The sequence below is a fragment of the Schistocerca nitens genome, chromosome 3, assembly GCF_023898315.1.
Source record: "Schistocerca nitens isolate TAMUIC-IGC-003100 chromosome 3, iqSchNite1.1, whole genome shotgun sequence".
NCBI classification, from domain to species: Eukaryota; Metazoa; Arthropoda; class Insecta; order Orthoptera; family Acrididae; genus Schistocerca; species Schistocerca nitens.
The window spans coordinates 741,173,834-741,194,523 of record NC_064616.1 but is presented as its reverse complement, the minus strand read 5'-3'; the positions used below and the strand labels follow the sequence as shown (position 1 = coordinate 741,194,523).

General features: G+C 39.1%; 2 protein-coding genes across 3 annotated transcripts in view; one reads left to right on the top strand and one right to left on the bottom strand.

Annotated features, from left to right (window-relative positions):
* LOC126248717 (dedicator of cytokinesis protein 3) overlaps nucleotides 1-20,690 on the bottom strand; it is a 1,129,652-nt gene that overhangs the window by 360,776 nt on the left and 748,186 nt on the right. The window lies entirely within an intron of this gene.
* Nucleotides 3,915-14,188, top strand: LOC126248716 (innexin inx3). Of its 2 annotated transcripts, none has more exons than XM_049950020.1 (7): nucleotides 3,915-4,070; nucleotides 10,066-10,251; nucleotides 11,420-11,634; nucleotides 12,473-12,691; nucleotides 12,787-12,952; nucleotides 13,083-13,312; nucleotides 13,499-14,188. In XM_049950020.1, the coding sequence occupies exons 2-7, from the start codon at nucleotides 10,089-10,091 to the stop codon at nucleotides 13,688-13,690; spliced, it is 1,185 nt and encodes a 394-aa protein (XP_049805977.1). In that variant the 5' UTR covers nucleotides 3,915-4,070; nucleotides 10,066-10,088; the 3' UTR covers nucleotides 13,691-14,188. The 2 variants fall into 2 exon arrangements, with proteins under 2 accessions (XP_049805977.1, XP_049805978.1); XM_049950021.1 differs by lacking the exon at nucleotides 3,915-4,070 and adding an exon at nucleotides 4,642-4,666.

Here is a 20,690-nt window from a genome sequence, read left to right as displayed (position 1 = left end):
TCTCCTCAAGACCAGTTCAGAAACGTATCACAGTGTACAATTAACGTAAACCAAAGAAAAAACCATTATGCACAAGTGTCTAGTGTACGGTTATAATATGTAATGATATGAAATCTGAAGATGGAGTAACAAGAGCTCCATCAGACTTCCTGGCAGATTAAACTGTGTGCCGGACCACGACTCGAACTCTGGACCTGTGCCTTTCGCGGGCAAGAGGTCTACCGACTGAGCTATCTTCCTTCCAGGAGTGATAGTCCTCCAAGTATCACAGGAGAAATACTGTGGAGTTTGGAAGGTACTTGCGGAAATAAAGCTGTGAGGACGAGTCGTGAGTCGTGCTTGAGTAACTCACTCGGCAGAGCGAGTGAGTGATGAATAGCATTGTGTGGTCTAGTTAGATTACGTAGGTTATAGGCTATAATTTTCCGAACCAAAACATACATTTTGGAACGCCATATTGGCCGAATGGCGTCTCTTGTACAGTTGTGCGCCTCGTTGTTACTCTAAGTCTAGGCTATTACGAATAAAGTTCTCAGCTGCAACTACACTGATGAGCCAAAACATTATAACCACATGTTTAACAGTTTGTTTGACCGTATTTAAAACGACGTACATCAGTCAGCTTATCAGGGATCAGACAGTTTGTTGATAGGTTTGTGGAGGTGTGCGGCATTGTCTCTATGCGCAGGTCACGTGAATCGCGTAAATAACGGGCCGCTGATTTGCGTACGCGGTGATGGCGCCCGATAGCGACCCAGATGGGTTCCATAGGATTTACGTCAGACGAATTTGGTCGCCGTAAGTTCATTATAATGCTCCTCAAACACGGACAATTATACTGATGAAAGATGACATTGCTGTCGGGGAAAACATCAAGCATGAAGGTATACAGATGGTTCGCAGCTATCAGCGTGTCTTCGATTGCTACCACAGGTATCTTGCAAGCGCAGGAGAATGTGTCTCATAGCATAACACTCCTCCCACAAGCCTGCGTCCTTTCGGACCGCCGTTCACTAGGATGACTGCTTTTGTGGAGATGACCATCTACCTAGTGTAGCAAAAATGTGATTCACCCGAAGAGACGACACGCTCCCGTTGATCGACGGACGAATCCCGATGGTCTCGTGCCCACAGAAATCGTAATTGATTATGTCGTTGGCTCAACATGTGAACAAGAAGAGGTGGTCTGCTGCGGGGCTCCATGTTCAGCAATGTACGATGAATGGTGCGCTCCGAAACCCTTGCTCGTGCACCAGCATTGTGATCATTCGGCAGAGACACCTTACAGAGCAGAAAAGCCTCCGAACCGCACGTTCTGTGAAGACGCGTGGACATCCAACCATTTAGTGCCTAGTGGTAGTTTCACTGCCCTACCTCTTTCCGTAGATGCTCACGACAGTAGCACGTGAACATTCGACCAGTTTCGCCGTTTTCGAGGTAATCTTCCACAGGCTCTGCGTAATAATAATCTATCCTTTGTCAAAGTAACTTATCTCAATGGATTTCCCCATTTACAGCCGACATCTTCGCTAGGTTGATACCTCGTCCATGTTTGATCCACTTTCATGCTTTCGTTACTACGTCACAATCCCGCAACGCGTCCAGGCGTCATCCAACGTCGAAGTACGCAGTGGTCATAATGTTTTGGCTGATCAGTGTAATATTTCTGCAATGTGCCAGCTTTCCTTTAGCACCTAATGCTTCTCCACTTTCCAACAAGAAAATGAACTATCGCATCTTACCTGCTGTATCGAAGCCTTCACATGCGTAACGTTTCTCCCTGGCGCGTTTTTTTTTTTTTTTTTCTCTTTTTCCCTCCTTCTGTGAGTATGTAGTGGCAACTGAAAATTTGTGCTGGACCGGTACTCGAACCGGATTTCGGTTTGTATCAAATTTTCAATTGACGCAACATATTCATTACGTAAAAGGATCAGCACAAGTGAATAGATTTTCATGACAATGCATCTTCGCTGATGTCACCTCTATCGACCTATTTTCATTTTAGTGCATTTAAGTAATTTTCTTTTCCTTCTAATTATGTTTTCTCCACTTACGTTTAGAATCATTTTCCTGGAGTCGTTTCAGCCCTTTAAAGAAAAGTTATGTCGACAATTAAGGTATTAATAGGTGAATCAGGCTGGCATTCACCGGCACAGGTGGTTAAAACTGCTTGGCGATAACACACAAACATGGAGGGTGTGCAAATCGCATGGATGCGATCCACGACTTATGTTCCTTCCTGTTTCCCTATGCGTCTCTGCACGAACATGTCTATTAACCTGGTGTGCTTCTGCTTAAAAACATTCGGTACAAACTCACGCAGGAACTGGATATAGTGTCCTGGAAAAGCCATTAACATGTAATTGGAATTAACTGAGCACGGAATTAAAAAACAGTTCATCTAGCTCGACGGAAAAAAACCACAGGAAGTAACGGGGTACCAATCACTTTCTATACTGAACAAGTGGAGCAACTAGCAACCTTTCTATCATCAGTATACCGTACTTACTGGTACACTATTTACCCTCCGCCAAACACCGTACGGTGGCTTGCGGAGTGTATGTATAGATGGCTGTAGCAGCGACTTTGATTTTGTTTCACGGCACACAAAACAAGAATGCGGCGACGGTTTTAATGCTTTACATATTTAAATGAATAATAGTGTTTATGAGCAGAGTAGTAACCTGTTATTTTACACTTGCAAACTAATCAGAAGAGTTTGTTCTACGGATAACACTACCGCCCATGCTAACTGACAGTGTACCATTAAATGAGAATAGCTGCTTTAACACGAGATCAGTCCCTCGTGTCTAAATAGTGGTTTGACTTTCGGCGTATCTTGGGTGCAGAGGATGCTCTTGTTCTGACAGTTCAAGGCGAAAAGAGAATGTGCTGAGCTGCAGGACTAGTTTCATGTACACCTTACTACTTTACGAGTCATTCTTTTGACGCGTATGTATGTCCTTGTAAGTCCTTGAAGTGTCTCATGGTTTAGTTGGCCAGGATGTGTGAATCCGAAAACCAATGTGTGGGTTGATAGTTTTTAAATATATATCAGCGGTCCCATAACACGCTGATGCTGACGCTCTCCCGGCTCCGATGCTTATGTATGTACTTTATACAAACAAGTGGATTAACATATTTACAAGTGAACAGTTAACCAAGTTTTGATGGTCTTGACACATTCGTTGACCGCGTAACGTGAAATGTCTTTAGCCAGATAAACTGTTCTAATTTATGTACCGAGTGACTCTTTGTCGTCAAACGGGAAAGAAGTACAGGAGTAATTAATCAAAAGGTAGGATTTAACACCACTTTGATATAATGTACATGGTTTTGTTAGAACCGCCTCAGCCGAAGAGCGACGATAGAGGGTTACGATCTAGATTTAACCACTGCGAAACCGATGAAAGGCATTTTCAAAAGAGTGCGATAGCAATCACTGCTAGGAAGGTGGGTAGACGTAATATTTTACGGGGCTCTACTTTCGTGTTAATACCCCTCTGTAATTCTTATTCCAAATGGATGGGCTATTGAATTTACAATAGTGCATCAGCTACGGCAGCGTTTGAACTTGTATTTCTTCACGTGCATACTAGGCAATTTTCAAGATCAATTTTAAAATCTGATTTGTAAATACCATTTGACTTTAACTTTCCTCCGCAGACTTTTTGCTCTCTTCCTCTTGCCTCTCCTTTTCATTTTTGCGCGGAAAGGCACTCATCGGAAATTTTATGAGTTGCATCATAATGACACGAATCCGTTTCTGGATTTAAAACACTATCCATCTGTCATAAAGTGATGTGTGGGTGCGACGTCTGAAGCCCGCAGCCCGAAGATGAGCAGCTGTTGGTAGTTAGCAGCAAGGACAGCGGCCCTGCTGGCTTGAGATGCCTGCCTGCAGCCTCCCCTCCCCACTCCGCGCGACCTACACGCCAACGCCACGCCACAGCCGCATCTGGAGTCAACTTACACAACTGTCTCGGCCTCTCGCTAGAACGCTTCTATGTGAACGCTTGCTCTCTGTGTAGTGCCGTGTGTCCGTGATTGGATTTCATCTGGGATTCCAGGTTTGTTCTGGCCCTTTCTTCTACTGTGTACTGGTGTGCGAGATACAAAGGCAGACTTTCAGCTGTTTCGCTTGCTTTCTCCTGTTCAGAGTTATTAAACAAAGCGCAGGTCAGGCGGGAACATCTGTGCGAGGGGGAGAAACGAGAAGCCACTCTGCTCACAAAGTGCAGCTTATCTTGCCTCCTGCAGGTGTCTGCGTTCGCCTGCAACAGGTTGTTGCTTTCAGCCGTGCGCGGACAGGTTGTCCTAAAAGTGTCACACTCGCTTTAGGCTAGTCTTGCTTTTATTTTACGCCATATGTGGAGTGCTCCGAAAGAAGTTAAGCTTCCGTGAATAGTTGTATATTTAATATCGTGAAATTCGTGAGAGCTGTAACAAAAAAATAAAAGGTCGACGCTTAAACAACGCGTTTGCGAATCCATATGCACCCTTTTTTCTCAACCTGTACAAAGTTCAAAGTCACCTAATTTATGGAATATTGTACCGATGAACATTTCTTTCCCGTGATTTTCTTTGATTGTGTAGAAGTAGGTAAGCAATTAGTGAGAAGTAGTTTTAGAATCCTTATGCGATGTAGTCGAATTACTCTCTTCAGGTACTAAACGTACAGAAAACTAAATGCTATATGAAGATTTTCTACATTTACCAAGAATTTGTGTAATCTATCAGTGTTTATTTTATAAGCATTTGAATTAGTTTATATGTGCTGAAAATATTTATAACTGAATGCAGCCTAACAGTAACTTATAATTAGAGAATACGAAACGAAGGATCGACGCCAGTACAAAATATTTTCACTAGAAGTATTAAATATGAAAAATATGTGTGCTAACCTAATTACAGGGCTTCATCAAATAGCAAGACGAGCTACAGCATAAATCTAAACATTCGAAGTGTTATCACAAATTTAAACGGCAGAACTCAGTGACGTAAGAGACTGACGTTTGTGAGATTTTAGAAAAATGGTTCAATCGTTTCTCATAATTTTGATATTAGAAATAAGTTTACACACGAATAAGTGTATAGTAGATTGTAGTTTAAAACACACACACACACACACACACACACACACACACACACACACACACACACACTTCTCTAAATCTGATTAGTGTGTAGGAGCTACCCAGTAAATTTTCTATCGTCGTAGGTGCAATTAAGAAATGCATACTATTGCCAAAATTTAGTACAGTACCTTACTTAGTTTTTTAGTTATTGGGTTCCTACTCAAAGCTTCTTGTAAATAAATGGGAAGTTTGGTGGTACTTATGTTCTGTTTCTTTCTTTCAAACACACATACAATACAATGAAGCCACCACCAATTTAAGATCGATGTAACGAAGCCACCACCAATTAAAGATCGATGTAACGTTTTTATGTTGCTACCTAGAGGAATTTAGTTGAAAGGGAATGTTAACCGCTTCCATTAGGTATTCACGCAAAATGTAGCCTACTCTGACAAAATTGCCTTCGTTTTCTTACGGGTTTTATCTAGATAGCAATGTGTACAGGCTCTCGTAAATCATACGAAGACTGTTCACTAGCATCAGTTTGAATATAATCCATTTTCGTGGTGAAGAAGATACCGTTGTAAGGGAAGTGAGGAACTGACCTTTGAGTACGGCTATCAAAGTGTTAAAGAACTTCATTTTCCATTTCACAATATTTACTGCACTCTTTCTGAGCACATTGTAGCCCTTGTTGAATTACGCTCCAGGATACTTCCACAGTATATCCTGATCATCGTGATTCGCAGAACTAAGAAAGAGTGTTAAACATTGTGAACGTAAGTTTGACGTTCTTCTGCCGTGAACAGCGTTGAAATTTTGTTTCGATTAATAGTCATTCAGCGCACGTGCGATAGACGGCGGCCAGTGATACAGGTCAGCTTGCGAAGATTAAAATTCCAGTCAGAGCTGGCGCTGGCTGCTAGCAAATTGGAGTCAAGTGATGGAGATGGGCCCTCTCCCTCCTGCGCTTCCGCTCCCAAGCATTCGCGAAAAATATTTCGTGATACTACCAGTGATTCTTCTCACGCAGTCGTATCCGTAAAATCTGGATGTGGACAAGAAATTCTTACTGCAAGCAATGTCGTATTCTGTGGCGTATTCGTGTGGCACAGACCAATATATATCAAACAGGCTTCACTATGGAATCCCAGGAAGGCAATGAAAAAGTGCACTGGCTCTTTTTTCAGGAAACACCGGAAAAAATTGTGATCCTTTCTCTCGTACAGTCGGGACGAAAACTTTGACTACTAAAAGGCACTGATAAGTTACTCGATAAATTACAATTCTGGAAAGCTTTATCCTTCATCTGGTTTACTTGGTTTGGAATATGACAACTGATTAATTTGAAACCAAGGACATATTCACACAAGGAAATGTACTGTTTCATTGGGTGTAGACATTACAGTTGTGGTGGAACAAGCAAATCTTCGAATTTTTCAAAGGTAGGAATAGTGACAAAGGCGGGGGAACCACCGACCTCAGCTAAATTAAGTTCCCCGTGGCTTTCCCCTCCCTGTATTACTCCCACTCCTTGCTGCGTTTGTGGCCAGTTTTTTTACGTCAAATGCGTTTAAACAACTCTTAAACGCATGATAGTGCTGTCTAGTGTTGTCACATGGCGTTATTGTCTCCTGACACGAAGAAAACTGTATTTAGAACTTTTCCTGCGGGTTTGTTCACCATTCATAGCTTTGCTTGTGTAGCTGCAGTTCATTGTCTGGGCAAAAGTGACGACTATGGTCTCGTTTTTCTTTAAACGCGAAGAGCATAGAAAAGTTTTTCTTTCGAGTGGAGAAGTCAAAGATGTCGACGAACGTGCTTCGTGAGACATTGTGAGGAAATGAGATGCTGTTGCACAGAATCAGAATATTGAGACATTTCCGTTCGCGGGTGCAACAACTTCTGAGGGAGAAAAGTGCATCACAATTTACGATCAAAACGTTTCAGCCATACCTTGCATGGTGAAGGCTAAATTATTTTACCACATACGAATGAAGAGTTTACTTTCTTTGGTAGCTGCATACTGGAATTTTGCCAGCGCAAAACAATTCTTCTGCAAGGTCCACCGATTTAGATCGTTTAACTCTCCTCACATGGCAAAATCCGGTATCTAATGACCCCTACTGAAAGGTCGGTGACAGTGAGAAAGATTTAAGATTGAGCAACTACTGCGGGAACATTTGGTCGGCAGGTAGGGAGGTGTTATTCGCGGGTGGAATAAAGCCGCCATCCGGCGCCCGGCCCCAGCGCATTCCAGCGAGCCCGAGCCCGTCCGTTACTTGCTTGCTGCCGCCGCCGCTGCCACCGCCACCGAGTCGGCTCTGTTGCCAAGCTGCCACCCTCACTTTGTCTCGGCCATACCAAATGCGGTTTGTTACGGGCTTCGACATGCCGCCTCCAAGAATTAGACGTTAGCTTTCACGACAGCTTACTCGTTTCGCGCTCCGTAATACCGATGGAAAAAATTCTCACGCTGCGGAAAATCGTACATTGCTGCGATTAATTAATGACTTTGGCCGAGCCATAAAGTACGATCACTTGTAGCACAACAGCTTTAAAATTTTTTCAGTATTGTGTAACAGCAAAGCATGAATGGCTAGGTGATTGTTTTAACAATAAATACCTTGGAAAACTTACTTAACAGTATGCGACGTTTTGGCTTTCCAAATGCTATTGCAGGCAACATGTTCGCAACAAACCCTGCACTCCCTTCTCGGGCAAAACTTTCAAACATCACATTTCCAACACATCGGGAAAAGCCATGTCCTGCTTGTATCAGAGATTACAAAAAAATGGCAGCGTAAATTACAAATGAAGTACTCAAATTAATGTTGCATCCACACGAATAGTTTTAAATTTGTCTGTGACATGTGCAAATAGGATTGAATCTTACTGTCGAATGCTATTTGATTAACAACTGAGTAGCACACTGAAATAGAATCCTCAGCTTTTCAGACAATAGGAAATGTTTGTAGCTGGGGTGTAAATGCAGAAAACTAATGGAATAGTTATCTAAAGGAAGGAGTCTTAGTTTGTCATGTCAACAATGAGATTATTAGGGTTGGAGCAGAAGTTTCATTGGCCATGAATCTCAAAAGAAATTGTTCAGTCATCTATGGTGAAGCATCCAGCAGTTTTGAGAAACAGAGAACCGGACAGGGATATGAACACCAATCCTCCCAAATGTAAATATTACATCTAAGGGATACCTTGTTTGGGAACACGAGCAAGAACTAAAAACATCCTGATTCCTGATGGATGAAAACAAAAGGAATTACTGCTACTGTTGTGGTCTGACAATGCTTCAGGATATTTCATCATGAAAGGTACCGAAAATTATATAAATGCAAGAGTCTGTTGAACTTGACAGCTACTACTGTTCATTAGTGACTATCAAAGTGATTAATTCACTCGACATTTTGTTCCATTGAACCTTTCTCGAAGGAGAACGTACAGGAATGAAAATGAGTCAAGGTATAAATCAACAAAGTGGAGCAGCTGTTCTAAACTGCCTTAATAATTTTCAGCAAACTGCTATAAACTACTAGTGCTCATTATTAAATTTAAAAGTAAAATTAGCAAGAGAGCCACTGAAAATAGCTAGTGCTTCCTTATTTACATTAAGCAGCTGTTGTTACCTCTTATTTCTACCTCATGTCTACATAAACATTTTGGTTTGGACACTAAACTCCTACTAAGAGGCAGTAAGATACAAATACACTTGCAGCAATCCTGGTTTCCCCAAAATCACTTCTGGTGATGGCCAGAATAGTTTCCGTAAAGGCATGACAGATTTCTTACCCTGTCTTTGCCAGGTCTGAGTTTTTACTCCTAAACTGATGTCAACAACAAAACATGAAACTCTCAAACTTTCTGCATCATTTTGAGAATACTTACTAATCTACAAAGCTGAGAATTAAACACTGGAAAAAATAAAGGATTTCATTGCTTAGGACTTAATATTACAATAGGAAGGCAAATATAGCAGGAGTAATTTTTTAAAACTTACTTTAAATATGATACTCTGTAAAATATTGTTGTGTTGAATTAAAAGGTGGATATTCCAGAACTGCCATTTTTGAATGATGTATGAAAGTCAAATATAGATGTGAAAATTCCACTTTCAAACAAACAAAATGTGTGCTGAGTATGCATGGGTATTTTAAAGAATCATCTTCTGAGACACACCATGAGAAGTTTTCTTGTCAAGGTAGATGGCAATGGAAAGATCCTACAAGAGGGACTACTGTCAGATTCGTGTCACAGAAACAGATTAATATATACCAAATACATATTGTTTTGACAACAATCTCATTTACAAAATGCCTCCTTGAGCTGATAAAGGGTACAGTAATATTTGCTTATGTGATGAAGTCTTGCTGTCATTTAAATTGAACAATAAAAAGTAATGGCATGTTAGCAAGCAGTAAGTCTATCAAAATAGCTTAAACTTCTCGCAGAGGATTTTTAAACTTCCTCCATCAATATACATATAACTGCGTATAATTTATAGTGGTTAGTTTTAGAATAGAAGTGTAAAATTTGTTGCTTTGAAGGTGTAATTCCAATATCATTAATATGCATGTTTTTCAGATATGAAAATCTCAGGTTATCTGAGTCAGCTGTATCAAAAAAACTTCAGGCACAGCTATCCTGAAAATAAACCTCAGCATTTGTTGTGTTTTGAAACTGGATATTTAGATTGTGGGGCTGTAAATGATTAAGGTTTCCATATGTCAGATGATAACTAATGCAAATAAAAACAAATTTTAAAAGTAATTTTGTGATGGATGATGACACACATTGAGCCCATCACTGTTTCTTAAATACAGCTGCTAATATAAATTTTGTCCATGAAATTATGCAGAACTAAAAAAGAGAGAGATCTTTTGCATATCTGTGTTTACCTTGCATAACTGTCTACCTAGTTAGTCAACAAAATTTGTGTAGCCTTAAAATGACAGAAAGAAAATGTTTGTTTCAGATAGAGGACACACGTAAAACAAGATGACTGTCCTTGGTCTGGCATCTGCTGTTGCTGGTTTTGTAAAGGTTCGGTATCTGCTTGACAGGGCAGTCATCGATAATGTTGTATTTCGCTGTCACTACAGAGTCACATCAGCAATTTTGTTCCTCTGCTGCATCCTGTGCACAGCTAACAGTCTTATAGGTAACGTATGTCTATTCTCTAGCCATAACTGTTAAACATCTTTTCATTTCTCTCTGTTACGATGAGGTTGTATTCTGAATATAACTTGACAATCTTTTATGTGCCTTGTTAACTCGAGCAGCTATTTATGTATCTTCTTTCAGTAAATATCCTTCACTCCTGTACTTTACTGTAGTTCTGTGTCAGGTATAACATAATCTTAGCCACTAAAAACTATTAAGGAGATCGAAGAGAGAAAAATCTTGTGGCAGTATTTCTGACATAAAAAGGTCCGGTGACAGATGTTACTTGAAATTTGTATATAGATCACTGAAGGAATTTCCTTGTGTTGTTGTTATATGATACAATACACTTTTGGTGTCTACTCTTAAGGGGAAAATAAGGCACATTAATGAGGTTTGTTTTCAGTCTTTGTAGTGTAAACTGTCATTTTCAATAAGTAGTTGCCAGTTCAAATACTTGACCTGCTGTACTAACAAGTTTCCTGTTGTTTAGGTGAAGTGCTTTAACTAAATACCTAGGTGGTCACCTTGAAAAAGTCTATGGCTAATTTTCACCTGTACTCATTCATTCGAGTTATTTTTTGGTCTCTAATGGCCTCCACATCAAGATGTTAAATCCTCTATCTTTCGTCCTACTTTATAATTCACAGCAAGCAGATACGTTCTTACTCGCACTTCCACTTTACTGTTGAAGGAAAATATAGACCACACACAAACATTTCTAAGAAGCAGTAATGCTTTTGGATTAATTTATGTGACTGTGTCATTTTAATATTTAACATTAATTACAAACATACCAATAGTTCTTTCAGAGTTGGACTATATACTGTGGATTCATGGCATAATTGTGTTAATGTGAATGATAAATTGTCTTAAAAATTAAAATAAAATAATTAAGACGTGAAAAGTTAAGATTACATTTAAAATTTCTAAAAGTACCAGTAAGACGTGGTGGTGGTGGTGGTGGTGGTGGTGGTGGTGGTGGTGAACAACCAATCAAATAATTTTATGTGCAGCTAGTAGTCACAACTTGATAAGGAGACTTGAAATATTTCATCTGTGTTTAAGATTGTAGAAACAGATTATGACAGATGACTTAGTAATAACACTTTGTGTACATGTTCAGAAAGTGTGTGTCTCACTCTAAAAATCTATAATTTTTGTAGGTGAGCCTATAAATTGTATAAATGATGGTGCTGTTGCTTGCCATGTTATCAACACATATTGCTGGATAACATCAACATTCACATTGCCTCATCAACAAGGAAAACCTGTTGGAACCCATGTTGCTCACCCAGGATTAGGCAATTATGTTGATGAAGATAATGAAACTCATTACCATTCTTATTACCAGTGGGTGCCATTTATGCTGTTCTTTCAGGTAAGTTCACAATAAAACTAAACAGATTTAATGTGAGAAAACCTGCTGGACTCCGTCTACATTTGTTATTAGAATCCAGAAAAAGTCACTTCTGAATGTAACTTGTGTTTAGATACACAATTTAAGTTCAGGTTGGGAAATCATATGTTCCCACATTTGCATGAACAAAACTTTCAGGTAGTTTTAATACTCTATGCTCATACATAAATCATCAATGGAGTAATGAACTGAAGGAAAATCTTCAGTAAAAATATTATTCATAAAATTAAATAGGAATAGTGTCAGTCTATTTAGAGTTGATAATGATAGTAGTGTACATTCCCAGAAGTGCTTAAGAGATTCCCCTTAAATCTGTATCATTTAAGGAACTCCAAATTAGAGGGATATTAAATTTGCAGAGCGAGCAATATTGACACAGATACTAGCTAGGATGAATGAACTATAATTATGTTTTGGTGCCAGGGTTTGCATAGTGACTATAGTGAAACAGCAAAATGCTACCCCGAGAGAAGTTGTGACCTGAGGATTATGTCTTCGTTCACCATTGGCTGTTCAAAAAAAGTTGCTGATCCCTGCTCCAGGAATTTAAATCCCCCATTTCTAGATACTCATAATGCTGTACTGAGCCAACAGAATCATCATACAAATATGCAGGAAAAATTTTTGTTGCCTTTCACTGAGAAACCTGTAAGTATTGTGGATGACAGTCTGTGAATTCAATGTATACATAAACATATGTCAACATGACAGATTTGTTAACAATTTTCTTGTGTTCTGTACCTGCAAACAATAGACATACAATTCTTGTTGATATGGAAAACACTTTTACTTGTTCTAGGGAGTTCTGTTCTATGTGCCACACTGGATTTGGAAAAACTGGGAAGAAGGAAAAGTACGTCTGATAAGTGATGGTATGCGTGGTGCTCTTGCTACCACAAATGAAGACCGACGTGCCAGGCAGTCACGCCTTGTGCAGTATATTATTGACACACTTCACCTGCATAATTTTTATGCTTCGGGCTACTTCTTTTGTGAAGCTCTTAATTTTGTTAATGTGGTAAGTAAAAGGCAAGGAAGTAACTGCTTCAGAGAAATTTAAGCTGTTTACCTCTGGTGATATGATGAGACTTCTGATACTTTTCCCTCATCTAGATTGGCAACATCGTATTCATTGATGTCTTCCTGGGAGGGGCTTTCATGACATATGGGACAGAAGTACTGAGTTTCTCAGGCCGTAATCAAGAAAATCGAACTGATCCTATGGTGGTAGTTTTCCCAAGAGTGACAAAGTGCACTTTCCACAAATATGGTGCCTCAGGTAATGTACACAAACTAAGTTCGTTTTCTGAAAGATAGAAATGCAACTGATTGTCACCAAAGAACAAGTATCCATTATTTGTAACAAAATTGCACTGGTTTTTTTCTAAATAAACTCATTTTCATTGCAGGAACTATTCAGAAACATGATGCTCTGTGTGTGCTGGCTCTGAATATAATCAATGAAAAGATATACATATTCCTATGGTTTTGGCTTATTATTCTGGCAGTTCTGTCAGGGCTTGCTCTCCTGTACAGCCTAGTTATTGTAGTTCTCCCATCAGTCAGGGAAACTATTCTTAAACGACGTTTCAGATTTGGGTCACCAAATGGTGTTACTGCTATTGTGGAAAAAATGCAAGTAAGTGCATTTCACTATTGGGACTGGAATTTTTCTGTATGATGAGTAAGCTGCATTATTAGATTTTATAAAATAACCATTGATTGAAATTTAACAGACCATTGACGTGTTTGTAGACTGCACAAATTAAGTACATCTTGTGAACAAATTGTCCAGATAAAGAGTTTTGTATGTTTTCTTTTACAGATAGGAGACTTTCTGCTTCTGTACTTACTTGGACAGAACATGAACACTATTGTCTTCGCAGAAGTATTAGATGAACTAAGCCAGAAACTTAATGACTATATACACAACAACATGCCCACAGCACCATCAACGTTGGAACTGTATCCCATGTATCCACCGAAAGAGAAGTTTCCTAAAGAAACTGAAGCTTAGTGCTTTTTTAAAACTGTTACATAATCACTGTTTATGAGAACTGTGATTTCTGAGAATATATATTTCTGAGCAGTGCTTTACCTTTCTCTTAGCCATGAGGTACTATGTTCTATAAGTTCATTCATAAAACTACTGTGCCTCATCAAAGTGAGGAATCTTAGCATTCCACTACAAACTAGATTAGATTCCTACATTATAAATAGGACTGTAACATTCTTCCAGAAGGAATAATGAGCCTTTGCAAAAGGTTCTTTGATGTTACAATGTGTTGACATTGTGTGGTGGTTCTGTGATTAAAATTTAAGACGTGCTTGCTTCATATAAGTTTCAGTGAGAAATAGCCTTTTGTTTGATAGGCTGACTCTGATGAAACAAATAAGACTGTATCTTCTAGTGTAATAGACAGGTGGATCTGTCACTGTGTTCAGCAATAAATTTGCTTTAATTAATAGCAGAAATGAATGAATCTTGGGACGTAATAAAATTTTTATTCAATAATTCTTAATATTTTGTAATTTAATCCTTACTCAAATAGTGTGTGTGTGGTAACACAAAAGTATGCCATGGAGCAGGTTTAATTTACATGTGAACTTTTTCACACTACTGTAGCATATTTTATATCCATAATTTTCAATTGAGCACCACATTATGAATGTGGGTATTTGCAAATGTAATGAATGTTTCTGACCTTCAGTTATTAAACTATCCACTATGTCATGCATAGAAACTGATGTTTGTTATATCAGAAGCCTGACTACTAGTTCTATAGATTGACTTTGTGTTAAATATTATTTTATTTTGGTTGGAAATTCAAAGACTGTACAACACGGACAAAATTCTCAAAGAGAGATGACTACATTTGTCTCTAATGTCAACTACATGGTGCATGGTTGAGTTATTATTCACTCCTGCTGGAGTGGCCATCTTAATGGCACAGTCTGTGAAGTAATGATGATTTACTGCCACTGAAGATGAGGTTGCTCATTTTTATGTTCTTGTAAACAATTTTGAAAGTTGTTACTGTATCATGACAGTACAGGTTATGGTGCACAGGCACTGTGATGTTCATAAAGTGTTCCACATTGTGTTAGAAACGTCTGAGAGTGTGATCAGAAGGTGAATGTGCTCATGGCAGACATACAAGGGTGTCATTTTTATCCCATCTAAACATCTACCACTCCCACATGAGAATATCTCCACCACCTACTTGAATTGCACCCTATTTAAAAGTGAGATGAATCACTTAGTGATTTTTGACACACTTCTACTCTGTCTACACTTTGTACCAATGTGTATTGTGACTCAGCAGTCAAGATTTCATGCTTACTGTATCCAATAGTGGCTTTCTACATCCTTCATAAACACTGTGCTAGGGAAATTGAGTAAGCAGCACACATGTAATACAGTGGCTTCTGTGCCCAACTGCAAGTAGCCTGTTTGCACCACTGAACTGGCAAGGGATTTTCTGTATACTGGGTAGTTTATCCACAATTCAAAACTAAGATAGTTGATGACAACTCCTTGATCAACTGCTTGACTGTCAAGCCAATGTACTGAATAACACCTGATAAGATCCCAGTCCTGTGACCAACATATTTCAATTTCTCACATGTGTAAAATGTTGCTCTAGTAGTATATGCTGCCCTTCAAGTAAGTTCCTTTAGCTTAAAGCTCATATGCTATTTCAAGAAAGAATGCCTAAATGTGACTTTAAGGTTCATCTAGCAGGCTTCAAGGAGTGGCACACCTGTGCCATTTCTTTAGTATGAACTCAGTAGAACATTTATGGAATGTGGTGCACAGAGATCTATATTTACATACACATTCTGCAAGCCAACATACGGTGTGTGATGGAGGGTACCCTCTACCACTACTGGTCATATCCTTTCCTGTTCCACTTGAAAACAGAGAGAGAGGGGGGAAAAAAACCGTTTGTATGCCTCTGTACGAGCCCTAATTTCTCATATGTTACCTTTATGGTCCTTACGTGAAATGTGTTAGTGGCAGTAGAATAATTTTGCAGTCAGCTTCAAATGCCAGTTCTCTAATTTTTCTGAATAGTATTCCTTGAAAAGAATATCACCTTTCTTCCATTTGGGTTACCGAAGTGTCTCCGTAACAATTGCATGTTGTTCGAACCTACTGGCAACAATTCTAGCAACCTGCCTCTGAATTGCTTTGTTGGTTTCCTTAATCTGAGCTGAAGGGGATCCCAAACACTCGAGCAAAATGAAGAAGAGGTCACAATAGTTTCCTGTATCCGGTCCCCTTCACAGATGAACCATGCTTTCCCAAAATTCTCCCATTCAACTGAAGCTGACCATTTACCTTCCCTACTACAATCTTCACATGCTTGTTCAGTTTCATATCACTTTGTGGCAGTTTGCCCAGATATTTGAAAGACAGATTGTGTCAAGCAGGACACCACTAATTCTGAATTTGAACATTACATATTTGTTTTTCTTACTCGTCTGCATTAACTTATATTTTTCTACATTTAGAGCTAGCCGCCATTCATCACACCAATGAGAAGTCGTCTTGTATCCTCCTACAGTCACTCAACTTCGATACCTTCCTGTACACTGCCGCATCATCAGCAAACAACCATAGGTTGCTGCCCACCCTGTCAAACAGATCTTTTATGTATATATAAAATAATAATGGTCCTATCACACTTCCATGGGGCACCCCTGATGGTACCCTTGTCTCTGATGGACAACTGCCATCGAGGACAACATACTGGTTGGTTGGTTGGTTGGTTGGTTTTACATGTTCCATTGATCAATCTTATGGTGGCTGTTATGATGTGAAACATGTCAGGTACCTAAGAAATGCACACATGAATTAAGTTTTTTAAAAGCATAAAATTTTTATTATCTACCCCATTCTCTTAAATTTATTTATTCCTATTCAAGAATTCATCTATTGTATAGGAGGAGTTCTCTAGGAGATACGATTTAATTTAATTTTTGAAACTATTACGGCTGTCTGTCACATTTTATTTCATCTGCTAATTTATCGAAATGTTGTACAGCAGCATATTCTACCTGTTTCTGTGCCAAAGACAGGTTAAGCAGAGGACAGTGTAAGTCTTTCTTCTCCTAATATTATTATCATGAATGTCACTATTGTTTTTAAATTGGTCCATGCTGTTGAGAACTAATTTCATTACTGAGTAAATGTACTGTGATGCTGTTGTAAGAATTCCTAACCTTTTAAACAGAGATGCATACAAGAGATGCAACTATGAGCCCCACACATTATTCTAACCACTTTCTTTTGAGCAGTGAATACTTTTGCCTAAGTGCTGTACACTATATCATCATCTGCAGCAGCGGTCGTATCACACTTCCCTGGTGCACTCCTGATGATACCCTCATCTCCCATGAGCCACACGCATATCTGACAATTTATTCCATATGATTGTAGCAGCATTAACAGTCTGCAGTGGGGCACCCTGTCAAATGCTTTTCAAAAATCAAAAAATATAGAATCTATCTGTTGCCCTTCATTAATAGGTCACAGTGTATCATGTGAGAAAAGGGCAAGCTGAGTTTTGCACAAGTGATGCTTTCTTAAAGTGTACTGATTTGTGGATATAAGCTTCTCAGCCTCAAAAAGATTTATCATCTTCAAACTGAGAATATGTTCAAGGAGTCTGCAGCAAACTAATGTTAGGGATATTGGACCACAATTTGTGGGTCTGTTTTTTACCCTTCTTATATACAGGAGCCATATGCACTTTCTCCAGCTGATTTGGGAGTTTGTGCTGGGTAAGAAATTCATGATAAATGTTAGCCAAGTAAGGGGCTAGTGCTGCAGAGAACCCTTCACAGAATGGAATTGGGATACTATGTAGACGTGGCAGCTTACAAGTTTTCAATTCTTTCAGTTGTTTCTCTACTCTAGGCACACTTATTACTATGTTGTTTGTACAGGAGTCTGTTTGATGATCGGGGTGATATATTTGTATCATTCTCGTGCAGGAACAATTTCTCAAATGTAAAATTTAAAGCTTCAGCTTTTGTATTGCTATCTTCAACTGCCACAGCAACTAATAGTGAGATTTTACATAGGGCCAGAATTTTATTGGGCTTTTGGCCAGATCTTTTGCTAAGGTATGATGGTGGCAGTTGTTGTATGCTTCATGCATGTATCTTTTCACAGACCCACGAGTCTCTACTAACCTTCGCCTGTCATCTTTTTTGTGTTCTCTTTTGAACTGGGACTGAAACAGCCTTTGCTTTCTCAGCATTTTCTGATTTTGTTGTTAAACCATGGTGGTTCTTTCCTGTCCTTAAACCACTAATTCAGCACACCACCCCAGAGCACAATTTACCACCTGTTTAACCTATGTCCATCTTATTGGAACTAAGTGATGTCAATTCACTGTGTAAACTGCTCATACACTCTCCTAGCCTTCTTCACTGATTCATTAACGTCCGTAACCATAACAACATTGTGCTTGCTAATTCCTGTGTCTATATTGACGCTCTCGATAGGGTCAGGCCTGTCAGTAGCAACGAAGTCTAAGATATTTCCATTGTGTCTGTGATGCTGAACTACCTGCTCAAAACATGTTTTTAGAAAACATGTTCAGAAGTACTTCACAAGACCGTCTGACTGTACTCCACTGCCCAGAATGAATGCATAGATGTCCCAATCGATACTCGATAGGCTGAATTTGTTGCCAGCTGCTAATGAATAATCTTAGTATTTATGTGCTATTGACCATAGACTGTCTTCGAATGACTCTAGAACTGTCACAGTGGAATCGAGTGGCCGATAAAAACAAAACAATTAACTTGGTTTCGCCTCAACCTGTTATATGCAACCAGATAACTTCACTGACACATTCAACTTTGATTTCAATAGACACAACATTTTTGTTAATGGCAATGAACACTCCCCCCTCCTATGGCACCTCATCTGTTTTTCCGATATATGTTCCATGACTTGCTAAATATTTGAGCTTTTTACTTTGGGTTACCAGCTCTTGTTCCCAACAATAATTTGAGTGGGAGAACTTTCCTGGAGCACAGTAAATTCAGGAAATTTATTATGAATATTTTGACAATTTACTGGTAAAAGTTTGACAGTTCAAGTAAGCTAACTCTGAACACAGCCTGACTTCCCTTTCTGTGTATAGACTGGTGATTTTTCATCAGAGTACCTCAGATTACAGCCTAGCCACAAAAAAACACACAACACACATGCACTCCATAAGTACTCTGCTAATCGAGTAGTTGCTTACTTTGTGTAGTGCACCCCCTGTCCTATCAAGGAGAGTTCCACAAATCCTCATCCAATAACACAGGTCCAGAAATCTGCAATGAAAACTGTCACAGTCAATGAAGTGTTTGGTCCAGACCCTCAGCTCCAATCCAAAGGACCCAATTGACTCTGGGAACAAGGCTGCAAATTGCTCAGCTTGCACTCCTTGCATGATGCAAGCAGCATTCACCACCTCCACCAGTTGCCTATATGAACTGAGGATGGCCTCAGAACCCATGCGACAGGCACTGTTGGTGCTGATGTGAGACATGACATGCAGAAGACTGCACCCTGCACGCTTCATAGCAACAGTTGAGGTCACCTCCATATCTCGGATGGAGCTCCCTGGCAGACATACAGAGTACACATTGGCTTCCTTTCCAGCCCTGGACACTATCGTCCTAAGGGGACTTGTTAAACCATAAATTCTGCATACAAGTATTTAGGAAGTGTGAGCAGTGATTAAAGTGTAGTTCAGTATCTCTTGAGTCTTTGTCAACATTCTCTGCGGTGCAACATGGTGACTGTACTTTGTTAAACTGGCGGTACCTAGAACAAATGTTAGGTAACTACTAAATGTCTTTTATCTGTGCTACTGTATGTTTTGTATGTAAATGATGATCTAGTCTTAGTTACAAAATTATGCTGCAGATACTACAGTGCTGCAAAAAGTTCACTATCACTGACATGTGTGTCGAATGTTTGTGGGTAATTCTTTACTGTATAATCTTTACTATACGCGTTGTGCCGAAATGAACTTTTTATAATTTCTGTACAGTGCTAATGCGAAAATCATTGGCCAGCCTTAAACCTTTTTTTTTTCTTTCAATTAGAAATATTGAATGTGTATAATGTAGCACACAGTCCACATTCATGGCCCGTGTTCGATATAGATCAGATAGCAGTGTTGTTGTTTTCTTGACAGTTTTCTCATATTTGTGGAGTGAAATGAAATGAAGCCTGCAATTTGTATTATGTATGTACATGCCCATGACATGTACTTCACCACTATTCATCAATGTGCGAAAGATCATTCATATGCATAAGGTAGGAATTATATCAAATTGTAGTCTTATCAAAATTATACTTGACAGTAGGCAGTCATGTCACAAACAAACAGGCTGAGATCCTAAATAATGCCTGTCAATACAATAATCAAAAGTGTATGCAACTAAATTCAGCGGCATTCACCACTGTCACTCCATCTGTTGTTGGCTGTTACATTTTATTGAGTTTTGTCTCAATAAACCCTTATCCGTATCCTATATCTAGCAAAATATTTCTCTAGACGTACTGTTATTACTATGTGATGAATGTTCTGAACTACTATATTTAGAAAATCAGTTATCCATAAGCTTTTGATCAGGCATAGTGTGCAAATGGGATTTCAAAATACCGAAAAATATTTTGCAGAAATCATCTATGCTTTCAATATAATTTTTTGTACTTTTTGTGATGGCTTTGATGAATGAAACTTGTGCAGGAACTGACATAGAGGCATTAGAACTACATAGTGACAGAACCTTCTGAATGTGCATGTTAGTTCTGTATAAAGTTCAATGAATTGAACCATAACTCGGTGGCAACACATGTTTAAGAATGTGAATGAGATATTGAAGTGTTACGTAGCCTCAAAAACCACTCAATGGGAGCAGATTAGAATGCTTTGGCCATAGAAACATAGTGACTGGTATGACACTTGGAAAACTGCAATGAAGCAGTCCAT

Bases quoted from the DNA above. Each gene is read 5' to 3' on its own strand.
- LOC126248716 (XM_049950020.1), top strand. From the start codon at position 10,089: ATGACTGTCCTTGGTCTGGCATCTGCTGTTGCTGGTTTTGTAAAGGTT. The intron at 12,953-13,082 runs GTAATGTACACA...TTTTCATTGCAG, and splicing joins CCACAAATATGGTGCCTCAG to GAACTATTCAGAAACATGAT. The intron at 13,313-13,498 runs GTAAGTGCATTT...TTTCTTTTACAG, and splicing joins CTATTGTGGAAAAAATGCAA to ATAGGAGACTTTCTGCTTCT.